The 16,651-nt window shown below is 42.7% G+C and overlaps 1 protein-coding gene across 1 annotated transcript in view; it reads left to right on the forward strand.

The window, feature by feature from the left end:
* The window catches only part of LOC129246358 (uncharacterized), a 108,573-nt gene that overhangs the window by 73,642 nt on the left and 18,280 nt on the right, over positions 1-16,651 (forward strand). Inside the window, exons 7-10 of the mRNA XM_054885111.1 lie at positions 518-870; positions 2,646-2,841; positions 2,939-3,040; positions 3,105-3,620. Coding sequence (XP_054741086.1) covers positions 518-870; positions 2,646-2,841; positions 2,939-3,040; positions 3,105-3,620 — 1,167 coding nt within the window. The remainder of the gene's footprint in view (positions 1-517; positions 871-2,645; positions 2,842-2,938; positions 3,041-3,104; positions 3,621-16,651) is intronic.

The following is a 16,651-nucleotide window of genomic DNA, read 5'->3' on the forward strand; positions in this document are numbered from 1 at the left end:
CAGACATACCTGTGGGACCGCAAAATAAATATAATATAAACAAGCAGTTGGAGAATAACAATAATAGAAGCATCACAAATGTATGATTATCCGTGTGAAGGAGAGAGCAGTAAAATGGACTTTACATTGGGCCTAATTACAGGCGCCTATGCGGTCTTTGCGTTACTTGTCTTTTACATTGTCTACATTATTGAGGTGAAACTAGGTAAAGTAACCGCAATACAGACACAACTATAAACAACAAAAACAAAATATATAACCCATATTCATACATCCATATATCTAAGACACATTCCACAACAAACCTAAAGAAGTCTCAGAGCATATTCAATATTTCTGCCACTTTACTCATACGTCGTGTATACTGTTAACGTTCTGCATGTTTTGTGTTAATATTAATATAATACAATATATAAAAGGCGTCCAGCATGCATTTTTTGTGTTTGTTTTTTTGCTTACTAAACTATGTTTCGAGATCATATTGAAATTTAAATAACTTCGTACGTTTCCATTTCAGACCTTCCTGGCATCGTAAATAGCCACGTTGTTCCTCAGTCTACGCTAAATTTAAATAATGACCAAAGCAATAACAACTCAAATGTTCATATGCCATCCGAACTTCCGGAACTTTCTCAAACGCGTCTGCGTCAGATGATTGAATCAATCATTGCGGAAACGTTGCGTATGCCACCATTAGCGAATGGAAGTGTGTCGGAAATCGCGCTCAATAAGGATAATCGTTGTAATGGTAGCGAGAATAACTTGCTATTAGAAAATGGAAACATGCGACTTCGTCATCGGCATCGCACAGAGCATTACTTCGAGCCAAAGATCTATCAGGATTTGCTGGCCACAGCCGTGTTAAATAAGGTGAGTGAAGCAGTTTATGTGGGATAAGAGAACTCAAAGGGCTCATATCCAAGAACCAATCCAATTTTTATTAAACTTAAATCTATAACCATGCATTCTCCTGTAGAGACATACAGACGTATGTTTTATAGAGATATGCCATATTATATTTCCCATATAAAAGTGTGTGATTGCGCCGAATTAAATGATTTTAAGGTCATAATTATAATGTGAAAAGCACTGAATGCCCCAGTGCGACGCACGGACATAGGATTTCACAAAGTTCAAATTGAAGTTCCCTGGTGGTATGTAAAGGCTTTAAGCCTTTAAGTTTTATGGCCACTGAAATATGCATAAATCTCTCATATCTGCCACACAGTTGACCTTTCTTCCTCCATGAACCCCTTCCAATTAAAAAACGAAAATAATAATAATAATTTTGAAGTAATGGTTTTAGCACGTAAACAATATTTCAATTCCTTTGTCCTTTCTTTCCCCTCACTTAGGGTAAACACGTTAAAATATAAAATTTCTCAACGACCTATGTCAACGGCCATATGCAGCCACAGCTAATTTACATATACTTCTGTGACGCCACATAGCCACTTGTTGATAAAACAAAAGTAAAAATAGAAATATGCTTCTATGTATTTAAATCGGGTGTCGTTACAAACAAATTTTTCAACCGGCTAAATACTTGTAATGGTGCAACACCACCCACAGCCTACAGCTATGTCCGTTTCGAATTTTGTGGCCACTATGTCGACTTGTGTACTTTGAATGCACACATTTCTTTAACTAATTTCTACCTTCCATTGAACACTTTTGGGGTTTCCTTCCACTGCAAATAACCACAGAAATTAGCAGAAACAGCTTAAGCCTTCGTATTCGAAATTAGAATACCAGAACAATCGTTATAGTTTAGTTTAGTCGATCGCTAACTTTCTAACTGTGCAGTCGTCAAACTAAGCGCCACATACTATAACCACGGAGCATAACTGAGAGACTAACTATTTTGTGCACTAATTGGATATAATTAGTCCGTATTAAAATTTGACTTTTAAAGGAGTTTGAAAGTGTTGCTTTCAGCTGGAAAATCGCTACAGAGGACACTGGGCGAACATGGAACCGAACGCTAACGTGGTGGACTCAAATGTAAGCCTTTACATAATTACGAAAAATTATGACTAATCGTCGTGGGCTTTGAAGGCTGATCTATTTTTTTACTAAAACAGAAACGTTGCTGTTTCTCCACCCAAACAATTCAAAATTATGTCGAAAAATCATCTCTGAAATCGGTTATTACAAACTAAATTATTATAATAAATACATCTCCAATAAGTTTATGGTGAAAAATATTGCGTTAACAGAGTCTCAAATGCCGAAAAAGTTGTTTCTTCAGCAGTGTAACTAAATATTGATTTTTATATTTAGTTGCACTGGCAAAAACATGGGTTTTCTTGTCTTGTATTTTACCTATTTTTAACGGCGCCAATTTTCCTGGTATCAGATGTGTCTTATTTTACGCGAAAATTCTTTCTATGCATAGCAAAGCACATCAGACTTCACCAAGTGTCGTTACTCGAATACACAAATACATACATATGTATGAGTATTTTTACTGCTATGCTTAAGTGCAATCGTAAGTAGCTTAACGTAATTTCTGCACGCTTTGTGAAAACCGAGATTTTTCTAAGAACGCCCCCAAGTTCACAGTCATGGACAAAAGCACAATTAGGCTACTGTTGGTTTTGAATTTTTTTATGTAATTTTTATTACAATGTTTCACTTCGCAGATCGCTGACAAGGAAGGCAACATCCGCCAATTTTCGGAGAGCACACCTGATCTGAGCTCATGCAACATTGACAGGAACTTTAATGTGGAGAACCGAAGCACCTCCTCCGGAAGTTCAGTAGAGCCGCGAAGTGATTTCAGCTATACCGATACCGAACAAGTACCAAAAGTAAGTTTTAGTCTAACTCAATTTTTAGGTTATTTTTAAATGAATACTTTTATTTCTTTTGCAGATCAGTAAAGGTGGGCAAGCAAATTTAAATCATTATTATTTTGGTAACTTATTTAATGCAGTTTTAGATGCTGGGAGGGAGTCAGCGTTAAGCGATTACATAGCTGCTCATACCGTTCCATTACCTGATTTATCAGCAGCAGTTACTGAATCTGAAGAGGAAGGTGAGTAATAAATATCGTCCATAGTCATGCAGAAGCAGTTTATCTAACGTATTTCTTTAATTAGATCACGCTTCGATATCTTCAAGCATACTTGCTGAAGGTACTTGGGAAGATAATTGGCTCTTTAAGAAGAAGCGATCTTCTTTAACAGCCTCCATGACTGGCAGTGTTGGTATGCTGGTACCTGCACCAAAAGATGATGTACGTGCTCAAATAGGTGATAAGACCACTGACGAAATCAGTGATCTATCCGAAATGGGCTCAGATACAGATGATTCTTCATTAAAAATAGTACGAACCAATTTGGATCCGCTAAACGACCGAATACTGAATAAACATTTGATTGGTGGTCAGAATACGAAAGTAGTTTTAGATGAATTGATTGAAACAGCTAGCTTGATTTCAAATACAACACAGTCAGTCGATGAACCCAAGTATGCTGAAACAAGGAACAAATACGTTGTAGAAGCAGCTTCTAAAATTAAAGCAATTAACCCAAATGTTACCAAACACTCAGCTCAGGAAGGTGAAACTATTTTGGATAATCCGGAAACAGAAAGAGAACAGAATTCATTATCAGGTAAGAGGAAACTGAACCCAAACCACGTAATCGATACATGACATGGTCATATCCCTTTAATTCGAATATATGGACTGAGTAAATAAATGTAACTTCCCTTATTTGCAATTAAATACATATTCGTGCATACAAACATTAGAGCTGTAGTGCAAGTACCATGAAGCTCATACCTGTACATATGTATATAGATATGCTAGAAAATGATTTGTGCTAAATACGGTCCCGTCTATAAAATATGTATTTGCATACATATACTCGTAAGTAGCATATCAGCTATTATCATTACGTCATTTACCCTGCCCAGAAGTATCTTTATAAGATACTTTGCATGATCTTTTTCTGACGCCACTCAGTTGGTCGTTTGTGTTTACAGCTCCTACTCAATCAAGTGATGAAAATCAAGATGAAGAAGGCTGCACTGGCTTTAGTACAGTCGACGTGTTTGAGCAAACCTTCATTGATCACGATCTTAGACCAATCTGTCAGGGACCATCAGTTATTGAAATACTTGCTGCTGTAACTTTGGGTCCGATGTTGGCTGTGTCAGCCTTAGACAAGCCAGCCATTCTGACTCCTACTGAATTGAGCTCACTCAAAGAATTGAGTGACTTAGCTTTGGCGGAAGTAAGGGCACACATGTCTGAAATGGGGCATCACTCACTCGATATCATAGATGAGGAAGAAGAACTAAGCATTGTCCATTCCTCCAAAAGTAAGGAATGCGAAGAAAAGTTACTACATCTAGAAACGGGTCTGCAAAATGTTCCTGAAAAAAATGTAGCAAAAGAAACACCGATAACACTTGCAAACATAGTCAAGGTATCTGAGCATGAAGATATGGCGGAGGTAAAGCAATCTCTGCAAGTTGAAACTCAGTTCCCTCCCACTACACCAATTACAGAAACTCGTAAAGTAGCTAAACCTGAGGATATACATGTGGAAGCACCAGTGTTCCGAGAAATTGTACTGCCCATTGAAAGTGAGAAAGATCCTCCTGCAGCCCAAGTTACGAAGAATTACAAAGAAACTGATTTAGGGAGTGGAAATTTTCCTACTTCTTCGAAAACTTCTATCAACGTCACAGATCCCGGGCTATTAACCGCAGCACAACCCGCAGTTGAGAGTCAAGTTCTGTCCCCCTCTGAACTAAAAGTTAACACTGTGGTTAATGATTTAGTGTTTTTAGCTGAAACTCCTCAAAATTCACTTGATACAGAATCTGAAAAGGACACTGAATCAAAAGCTATGACAGAAATCCTGCAGTCTGCTAAAGTCCCGCATATAGAACAAGAAGTTAAAACTTCTAATGAATATGAACCTGATGGTGTCTCGTTATCAGATATCCCTGTAACTTTCAAAGTAAGTGAAGTTCAGGCTCAGCCTGCTACACCATGTAAACCAGAAACACCACAATACATACAAATAAAACACACAATAGCAGTTGAAGCTGGGAACTTACCTCAAACACAACTCAAAAACCCCCCCAAGGAAAGTGGAGGTAAAATTGTTAGTGCTGAAAAAGCATTGACGCTTTCTAAAACTGAACCCGAAACTCTGACAGCGGTGGAAGTATCAGTGCAGTCAGTCGAAACAGAGTCAACATCATACTACCAAGCTCAAATTCCTATACTGCTGGAGATACCCACGGAATCTATACCAGAGTCTTTTATACTGCAGGCTGACGAAAATAAAACACCACCAACCGTTGAACATATTACTCCATTCGTGACATTGGTGCCTCCTGAACCAACACAGGCTGAGGAAGAAGAGACTATAAGGCAATCCGTAACAGAAGCTATTATTCACCAGGTTGTCGAGACAGAAAAAGAAGCAGGTGTTGAAGAAATTTCATTTATTGAAGATTATAAAGCCTCCGTGGCATTGATGCTTTCGGAAACAACCTGGATTGAGGAAGCAAAGAAAATACCATCCGTAGCAGTGGAGTCTATAGAAGTAACGCAAACTGGGGAAGAAGAAAGCATCCCTGCTGTCAATATACAAATATCGTCAGAAACAATACCTTTGGATATACCCAAAAGCTCCATATCTGAGACTTCTAATAATCAGGCTATGGAAAGCGAAATCGCACCAGATCATAAAGGTCATCAATCTTTCGTGACAGTCGTGCCTTCAGTAACGGATACTGACCTAGAGAAGACAACAACGCTTGAAAATATTATTGCGGTGGTGCCCAAGGAATCTGTACCAGAGGCCCTTACTCAGGAAGTTGTCGAAGTAGCGAAAAGGTCAGATGCGGAAGCGCCGGCTCCGCCCGTAGCAGTGGAATATATAGAAGCAACGCAAATTGGTGAAGAAGAAAACATCCCTGCTGTCAATATACAGATATCATCAGAAACTATACCTTTGGATATACTCAAACTGAACGCACCAAATCATAAAAACCATCAACCTTTCGATACAGTAGCGCCTTCACTAACGCAGACCGACTTAGAGAAGAAAACATCGGCTGAAAATATCATTGCGGTAGTGCCCACGGAATCTGTACCAGAGGCCCTTACTCAGGAAGTTGTCGAAGTAGTGAAAAGTTCAGATGCGGAAACGCCGGCTCCGTCCATAGCAGTGGAGTCTCCAGAAGCAACGCAAACTAGTGAAGCAGAGAAGATTGCTGCTGTCAATATATACATATCGTCAGAAACAATACCTTTGGATAAACCGAAAAGCTCTATATCTGAGACCTCTAATAATCAGGCTATGGAAAACGATAAAGACCATCAATCTTTCGTGAAAGTCGTGCCTTCAGTAGCGGATACTGACCTAGAGAAGAAAACATCGCCTGAAAATGTCATTGCGGTAGTGCCCACGGAATCTGTATCAGAGGCCCTTACTCAGGAAGTGGTCAAAGTAGCAAACTGTTCAGATGCGGAAGCGCCGGTGCCGTCCGTAGCAGTGGAGTCTATAGCAGCAACGCAAACTGATGCAGCAGAGAACATCGCTGCTGTAAATATACACATTTCGTCAGAAACAATACCTTTGGATTTTCCCAAAAGTTCTATATCTGAGACGTCTAATAATCAAGCTATGGAAAACGAGAAAAACCATCAACCTTTTGAGACAGTAGTGCCTTCAGTAACGCAGACTGACCTAGAGAAGACAAAATCGCCTGAAAATATCATTGCGGTGGTGCCCACGGCATCCGTGTCAGAGGCCCCTACTCAGGAAACTCTTGAAGTAGCGAAAGGCGCAGACGCGGAGGCGCCGTCCGTAGCACTGAAGTCTATAGAAGTACCGCAAACTGATGAAGCAGAGAAGAACGCTGCTGCTAATTTACACATATCGTCAGAAACAATACCTATGGATATACCCGAAAGTTCTATATCTGAGACACCTAATAATCAGGCTATGGAGAACGAGAACGGACGAGATCATAAAGACCATCAACCTTCCGTAAAAGACGTGCCTTCAGTAACGCAGACTGATGTAGAGAAGGTAGCATCGCCTGAAAATACCATTGCGGTGGTGCCCACGGAATCTGTATCAGAGGCCCTTACTCAGAAAGTTGTCGAAGTAGCGAAAAGTTCAGATGCGGAAGCGCCGGTTCCGCCCGTAGCAGTGGAGTCTATAGAAGTAACGCAAATTGGTGGAGCAGAGAAGATTGCTGCTGTAAATATACACATATCGTCAGAAACATTACCTTTGGATATACCCGAAAGCTGTATATCTGAGACCTCTAATAATCAGGCTATGGAAAACGATAAAGACCATCAAGCTTTCGAGATAGTCGTGCCTTCAGTAACACAGACTGACCTAGAGAAGACAACATCGGCTGAAAATATCATTTCGGTGGTGCCCACGGAATCTGTATCAGAGGCCCTTACTCATGAAGTTGTCGAAGTAGCGAAAAGTTCAGATGCGGAAGCGCCGGTTCCGCCCGTAACAGTGGAGTCTATAGAAGTAACGCGAACTGGTGAAGCAGAGAAGATTGCTGCTGTCAATATACACATATCGTCAGAAACATTACCTTTGGATATACCCGAAAGCTATATATCTGAGACCTCTAATAATCAGGCTATGGAAAACGATAAAGACCATCAAGCTTTCGAGATAGTCGTGCCTTCAGTCACACAGACTGACCTAGAGAAGACAACATCGCCTGAAAATATCATTGCGGTGGTGCCCACGGAATCTGTATCAGAGGCCCTTACTCAGGAAGTTATCGAAGTAGCGAAAAGTTCAGATGCGGAAGCGCCGGTTCCGCCCGTAGCAGTGGAGTCTATAGTAGTGACGCAAACTGGTGAAGCAGAGAACATCGCTGCTGTAAATATACACATATCGTCAGAAACAATCCTTTTGGATATACCCAAAAGTTCTATATCTGAGACACCTAATAATCAGGCTATGGAGAACGATAAAGACCATCAACCTTCCGTAACAGACGTGCCTTCAGTAACACAGACTGACGTAGAGAAGGTAGCATCGTCTGAAAATATCATAGCGGTGGTGACCACGGAATCTGTATCAGAGGCCCTTACTCAGGAAGTTATCGAAATAGCGAAAAGTTCAGATGCGGAAGCGCCGGTTCCGCCCGTAGCAGTGGCGTCTATAGAAGTAACGCAAATTGGTGGAGCAGAGAAGATTGCTGCTGTAAATATACACATATCGTCAGAAACAATACCTATGGATATACCCGAAAACTGTATATCTGAGACCTCTAATAATCAGGCTATGGAAAATGAGAAAGACCATCAACCTTCCGTGACAGTCGTACCTTCAGTATCGCAGACTGATGTAGAGAAGACAACATCGGCTGAAAATATCATTTCGGTGGTGCCCACGGAATCTGTATCAGAGGCCCTTACTCATGAAGTTGTCGAAGTAGCGAAAAGTTCAGATGCGGAAGCGCCGGTTCCGCCCGTAACAGTGGAGTCTATAGTAGTGACGCAAACTGGTGAAGCAGAGAACATCGCTGCTGTGAATATACACATTTCGTCAAAAACAATCCCTTTGGATATACTCAAAAGTTCTATATCTGAGACACCTAATAATCAGGCTATGGAGAACGAGAACGGACGAGATCATAAAGACCATCAACCTTCCGTAAAAGACGTGCCTCCAGTAACGCAGACTGATGTAGAGAAGGTAGCATCGTCTGAAAACATCATTGCCGTAGTGCCCACGGAATCTGTATCAGAGGCCCTTGCTCAGAAAGTTGTCGAAGTAGCGAAAAGTTCAGATGCGGAAGCGCCGGCTCCACCCGTAGCAGTGGAGTCTATAGAAGTAACGCAAATTGGTGGAGCAGAGAAGATTGCTGCTGTAAATATACACATATCGTCAGAAACAATTCTTTTGGATATACCCAAAAGTTCTATATCTGAGACACCTAATAATCAGGCTATGGAGAACGATAAAGACCATCAACCTTCCGTAACAGACGTGCCTTCAGTAACGCAGACTGACGTAGAGAAGGTAGCATCGTCTGAAAATATCATAGCGGTGGTGACCACGGAATCTGTATCAGAGGCCCTTACTCAGGAAGTTATCGAAATAGCGAAAAGTTCAGATGCGGAAGCGCCGGTTCCGCCCGTAGCAGTGGCGTCTATAGAAGTAACGCAAATTGGTGGAGCAGAGAAGATTGCTGCTGTAAATATACACATATCGTCAGAAACAATACCTATGGATATACCCGAAAACTGTATATCTGAGACCTCTAATAATCAGGCTATGGAAAACGATAAAGACCATCAAGCTTTCGAGATAGTCGTGCCTTCAGTAACACAGACTGATCTAGAGAAGACAACATCGCCTGAAAATATCATTGCGGTAGTGACCACGGAATCTGTATCAGAGGCCCTTACTCAGGAAGTTATAGAAATAGCGAAAAGTTCAGATGCGGAAGCGCCGGTTCCGCCCGTAGCAGTGGAGTCTATAGAAGTAACGCAAACTGGTGGAGCAGAGAAGATTGCTGCTGTAAATATACACATATCGTCAGAAACAATCCTTTTGGATATACCCAAAAGTTCTATATCTGAGACACCTAATAATCAGGCTATGGAGAACGATAAAGACCATCAACCTTCCGTAACAGACGTGCCTTCAGTAACGCAGACTGACGTAGAGAAGGTAGCATCGTCTGAAAATATCATGGCGGTGGTGACCACGGAATCTGTATCAGAGGCCCTTACTCAGGAAGTTATCGAAATAGCGAAAAGTTCAGATGTGGAAGCGCCGGTTCCGCCCGTAGCAGTGGAGTCTATAGAAGCAACGCAAACTGGTGAAGCAGAGAAGATTGCTGCTGTAAATATACACATATCGTCAGAAACAATCCTTTTGGATATACCCAAAAGTTCTATATCTGAGACACCTAATAATCAGGCTATGGAGAACGATAAAGACCATCAACCTTCCGTAACAGACGTACCTTCAGTAACGCAGACTGACGTAGAGAAGGTAGCATCGTCTGAAAATATCATGGCGGTGGTGACCACGGAATCTGTATCAGAGGCCCTTACTCAGGTAGTTATCGAAATAGCGAAAAGTTCAGATGTGGAAGCGCCGGTTCCGCCCGTAGCAGTGGAGCCTATAGTAGTGACGCAAACTGGTGAAGCAGAGAAGATTGCTGCTGTCAATAAACACATATCGTCAGAAACAATACCTTTGGATATACCCGAAAGTTCTATATCTGAGACACCTAATAATCAGGCTATGGAGAACGAGAACGGACGAGATCATAAAGACCATCAACCTTCCGTAAAAGACGTGCCTTCAGTAACGCAGACTGATGTAGAGAAGGTAGCATCGTCTGAAAATATCATTGCGGCGGTGCCCACGGAATCTGTATCAGAGGCCCTTACTCAGAAAGTTGTCGAAGTAGCGAAAAGTTCAGATGCGGAAGCGCCGGTTCCGCCCGTAGCAGTGGAGTCTATAGAAGTAACGCAAATTGGTGGAGCAGAGAAGATTGCTGCTGTAAATATACACATATCGTCAGAAACATTACCTTTGGATATACCCGAAAGCTGTATGTCTGAGACCTCTAATAATCAGGCTATGGAAAACGATAAAGACCATCAAGCTTTCGAGATAGTCGTGCCTTCAGTAACACAGACTGACCTAGAGAAGACAACATCGGCTGAAAATATCATTTCGGTGGTGCCCACGGAATCTGTATCAGAGGCCCTTACTCATGAAGTTGTCGAAGTAGCGAAAAGTTCAGATGCGGAAGCGCCGGTTCCGCCCGTAGCAGTGGAGTCTATAGAAGTAACGCAAACTGGTGGAGCAGAGAAGATTGCTGCTGTGAATATACACATTTCGTCAAAAACAATCCCTTTGGATATACTCAAAAGTTCTATATCTGAGACACCTAATAATCAGGCTATGGAGAACGAGAACGGACGAGATCATAAAGACCATCAACCTTCCGTAAAAGACGTGCCTTCAGTAACGCAGACTGATGTAGAGAAGGTAGCATCGTCTGAAAATAGCATGGCGGTGGTGCCAACGGAATCTGTATCAGAGGCCCTTGCTCAGAAAGTTGTCGAAGTAGCGAAAAGTTCAGATGCGGAAGCGCCGGCTCCGCCCGTAGCAGTGGAGTCTATAGAAGTAACGCAAATTGGTGGAGCAGAGAAGATTGCTGCTGTAAATATACACATATCGTCAGAAACAATTCTTTTGGATATACCCAAAAGTTCTATATCTGAGACACCTAATAATCAGGCTATGGAGAACGATAAAGACCATCAACCTTCCCTAACAGACGTGCCTTCAGTAACGCAGACTGATGTAGAGAAGGTAGCATCGTCTGAAAATATCATTTCGGTGGTGCCCACGGAATCTGTATCAGAGGCCCTTACTCAGGAAGTTATCGAAGTAGCGAAAAGTTCAGATGCGGAGGCGTCGGCTCCGTCCGTAGCAGTGGAGTCTATAGTAGGGACGCAAACTGGTGAAGCAGAGAAGATTGCTGCTGTCAATATACACATATCGTCAGAAACAATACCTATGGATATACCCAAAAACTGTATATCTGAGACCTCTAATAATCAGGCTATGGAAAACGATAAAGACCATCAAGCTTTCGAGATAGTCGTGCCTTCAGTAACACAGACTGATCTAGAGAAGACAACATCGCCTGAAAATATCATTGCGGTAGTGACCACGGAATCTGTATCAGAGGCCCTTACTCAGGAAGTTATAGAAATAGCGAAAAGTTCAGATGCGGAAGCGCCGGTTCCGCCCGTAGCAGTGGAGTCTATAGAAGCAACGCAAACTGGTGAAGCAGAGAAGATTGCTGGTGTAAATATACACATATCGTCAGAAACAATCCTTTTGGATATACCCAAAAGTTCTATATCTGAGACACCTAATAATCAGGCTATGGAGAACGATAAAGACCATCAACCTTCCGTAACAGACGTGCCTTCAGTAACGCAGACTGACGTAGAGAAGGTAGCGTCGTCTGAAAATATCATGGCGGTGGTGCCCACGGAATCTGTATCAGAGGCCCTTACTCAGAAAGTTGTCGAAGTAGCGAAAAGTTCAGATGCGGAAGCGCCGGTTCCGCCCGTAGCAGTGGAGTCTATAGAAGTAACGCAAATTGGTGGAGCAGAGAAGATTGCTGCTGTAAATATACACATATCGTCAGAAACAATACCTATGGATATACCCAAAAACTGTATATCTGAGACCTCTAATAATCAGGCTATGGAAAACGATAAAGACCATCAAGCTTTCGAGATAGTCGTGCCTTCAGTAACACAGACTGATCTAGAGAAGACAACATCGCCTGAAAATATCATTGCGGTAGTGACCACGGAATCTGTATCAGAGGCCCTTACTCAGGAAGTTATCGAAATAGCGAAAAGTTCAGATGGGGAAGCGCCGGTTCCGCCCGTAGCAGTGGAGTCTATAGTAGTGACGCAAACTGGTGAAGCAGAGAAGATTGCTGCTGTCAATATACACATATCGTCAGAAACATTACCTTTGGATATACCCGAAAGCTGTATATCTGAGACCTCTAATAATCAGGCTATGGAAAACGATAAAGACCATCAAGCTTTCGAGATAGTCGTGCCTTCAGTAACACAGACTGACCTAGAGAAGACAACATCGGCTGAAAATATCATTTCGGTGGTGCCCACGGAATCTGTATCAGAGGCCCTTACTCATGAAGTTGTCGAAGTAGCGAAAAGTTCAGATGCGGAAGCGCCGGTTCCGCCCGTAACAGTGGAGTCTATAGAAGTAACGCGAACTGGTGAAGCAGAGAAGATTGCTGCTGTCAATATACACACATCGTCAGAAACAATACCTTTGGACATACTCAAAAGTTCTATATCGGAGACTTCTAATAATCAGGCTATGGAAAACGATAAAGACCATCAAGCTTTCGAGATAGTCGTGCCTTCAGTAACGCAGACTGACGTAGAAAAGGCAACATCGCCTGAAAGTATCATTGCGGTGGTGCCCACGGAATCTGTATCAGATGCCCTTACTCAGGAAGTTGTCGAAGTAGCGAAAAGTTCAGTTGCGGAAGCGCCGGTTCCGCCCGTAGCAGTGGAGTCTATAGAAGCAACGCAAACTGGTGAAGTAGAGAAGATTGCTGCTGTCAATATACACATATCGTCAGAAACAATACCTTTGGATATACCCGAAAGCTGTATATCTGAGACATCTAATAATCAGGCTATGCAGAACGAGAACGGACGAGATTATAAAGACCATCAACCTTCCGTAACGGTTGTGCCTTTAGTAACGCAGACTGACGTAGAAAAGGCAGCATCGCCTGACAATATCATGGCGGTGGTGCCCACGGAATCTGTATCAGAGGCCCTTCCTCAGGAAGTTATCGAAGTAGCGAAAAGTTCAGATGCGGAAGCGCCGGTTCCGCCCTTAGCAGTGGAGTCTATAGAAGCAACGCGAACTGGTGAAGCAGAGAAGATTACTGCTGTCAATATACACATATCGTCAGAAACATTACCTTTGGATATACCCGAAAGCTGTATATCTGAGACCTCTAATAATCAGGCTATGGAAAACGATAAAGACCATCAAGCTTTCGAGATAGTCGTGCCTTCAGTAACACAGACTGATCTAGAGAAGACAACATCGCCTGAAAATATCATTGCGGTAGTGACCACGGAATCTGTATCAGAGGCCCTTACTCAGGAAGTTATCGAAATAGCGAAAAGTTCAGATGGGGAAGCGCCGGTTCCGCCCGTAGCAGTGGAGTCTATAGTAGTGACGCAAACTGGTGAAGCAGAGAAGATTGCTGCTGTCAATATACACATATCGTCAGAAACATTACCTTTGGATATACCCGAAAGCTATATATCTGAGACCTCTAATAATCAGGCTATGGAAAACGATAAAGACCATCAAGCTTTCGAGATAGTCGTGCCTTCAGTCACACAGACTGACCTAGAGAAGACAACATCGCCTGAAAATATCATTGCGGTGGTGCCCACGGAATCTGTATCAGAGGCCCTTACTCAGGAAGTTATCGAAGTAGCGAAAAGTTCAGATGCGGAAGCGCCGGTTCCGCCCGTAGCAGTGGAGTCTATAGAAGTAACGCAAACTGGTGAAGCAGAGAAGATTGCTGCTGTCAATATACACACATCGTCAGAAACAATACCTTTGGACATACTCAAAAGTTCTATATCGGAGACTTCTAATAATCAGGCTATGGAAAACGATAAAGACCATCAAGCTTTCGAGATAGTCGTGCCTTCAGTAACGCAGACTGACGTAGAAAAGGCAACATCGCCTGAAAGTATCATTGCGGTGGTGCCCACGGAATCTGTATCAGATGCCCTTACTCAGAAAGTTGTCGAAGTAGCGAAAAGTTCAGTTGCGGAAGCGCCGGTTCCGCCCGTAGCAGTGGAGTCTATAGAAGCAACGCAAACTGGTGAAGTAGAGAAGATTGCTGCTGTCAATATACACATATCGTCAGAAACAATACCTTTGGATATACCCGAAAGCTGTATATCTGAGACATCTAATAATCAGGCTATGCAGAACGAGAACGGACGAGATTATAAAGACCATCAACCTTCCGTAACGGTTGTGCCTTTAGTAACGCAGACTGACGTAGAAAAGGCAGCATCGCCTGACAATATCATGGCGGTGGTGCCCACGGAATCTGTATCAGAGGCCCTTCCTCAGGAAGTTATCGAAGTAGCGAAAAGTTCAGATGCGGAAGCGCCGGTTCCGCCCTTAGCAGTGGAGTCTATAGAAGCAACGCGAACTGGTGAAGCAGAGAAGATTACTGCTGTCAATATACACATATCGTCAGAAACATTACCTTTGGATATACCCGAAAGCTGTATATCTGAGACCTCTAATAATCAGGCTATGGAAAACGATAAAGACCATCAACCTTTCGAGATAGTCGTGCCTTCAGTAACGCAGACTGACGTAGAGAAGGTAGCATCGCCTCAAAATATTATTGCCGTGGTGTCCACGGAATCTGTATCAGAGGCCCTTACTCAGGAAGTTGTCGAAGTAGCGAAAAGTTCAGATGCGGAAGCGCCGGTTCCGCCCGTAGCAGTGGAGCCTATAGAAGTAACGCAAATTGGTGGAGCAGAGAAGATTGCTGCTGTAAATATACACATATCGTCAGAAAAAACCCCTTTGGATATACTCAAAAGTTCTATATCTGAGACACCTAATAATCAGGCTATGGAGAACGAGAACGGACGAGATCATAAAGACCATCAACCTTCCGTAACAGTCGCGCCTTCAGTAACGCAGACTGATGTAGAGAAGGTAGCATCGCCTCAAAATATTATTGCCGTGGTGTCCACGGAATCTGTATCAGAGGCCCTTACTCAGGAAGTTGTCGAAGTAGCGAAAAGTTCAGATGCGGAAGCGCCGGCTCCGCCCGTAGCAGTGGAGTCTATAGAAGTAACGCAAACTGGTGAAGCAGAGAACATCGCTGCTGTAAATATACACATTTCGTCAAAAACAATACCTTTGGATATACTCAAAAGTTCTATATCTGAGACACCTAATAATCAGGCTATGGAGAACGAGAACGGACGAGATCATAAAGACCATCAACCTTCCGTAAAAGACGTGCCTTCAGTAACGCAGACTGATGTAGAGAAGGTAGCATCGTCTGAAAATAGCATGGCGGTGGTGCCAACGGAAACTGTATCAGAGGACCTTACTCAGGAAGTTGTCGAAGTAGCGAAAAGTTCAGATGCGGAAACGCTGGCTCCTTCGGTAGCAGTGGAGTCTATAGAAGCTACGCAAACTGGTGAAGCAGAGAGGATTGCTGCTGTCAATATATACATATCGTCAGAAACAGTACCTTTGGATATACCCGAAAGCTGTATATCTGAGACCTCTAATAATCAGGCTATGGAAAACGATAAAGACCATCAAGCTTTCGAGATAGTCGTGCCTTCAGTAACACAGACTGACCTAGAGAAGACAACATCGGCTGAAAATATCATTGCGGTGGTGCTCACGGAATCTGTATCAGAGGCCCTTACTCAGGAAGTTATCGAAGTAGCGAAAAGTTCAGATGCGGAAGCGCCGGCTCCGCCCGTAGCAGTGGAGTCTATAGTAGTGACGCAAACTGGTGAAGCAGAGAAGATTGCTGCTGTAAATATACACATTTCGTCAGAAACAATCCTTTTGGATATACCCAAAAGTTCTATATCTGAGACACCTAATAATCAGGCTATGGAGAACGAGAACGGACGAGATCATAAAGACCATCAACCTTCCGTAACAGACGTGCCTTCAGTAACGCAGACTGACGTAGAGAAGGTAGCATCGTCTGAAAATATCATGGCGGTGGTGACCACGGAATCTGTATCAGAGGCCCTTACTCAGGAAGTTGTCGAAGTAGCGAAAAGTTCAGATGCGGAAACGCTGGCTCCTTCGGTAGCAGTGGAGTCTATAGAAGCTACGCAAACTGGTGAAGCAGAGAAGATTGCTGCTGTCAATATACACATATCGTCAGAAACATTACCTTTGGATATACCCGAAAGCTGTATATCTGAGACCTCTAATAATCAGGCTATGGAAAACGATAAAGACCATCAAGCTTTCGAGATAGTCGTGCCTTCAGTAAC

This window comes from Anastrepha obliqua, chromosome 4, assembly GCF_027943255.1.
Source record: "Anastrepha obliqua isolate idAnaObli1 chromosome 4, idAnaObli1_1.0, whole genome shotgun sequence".
NCBI lineage: Eukaryota > Metazoa > Arthropoda > Insecta > Diptera > Tephritidae > Anastrepha > Anastrepha obliqua.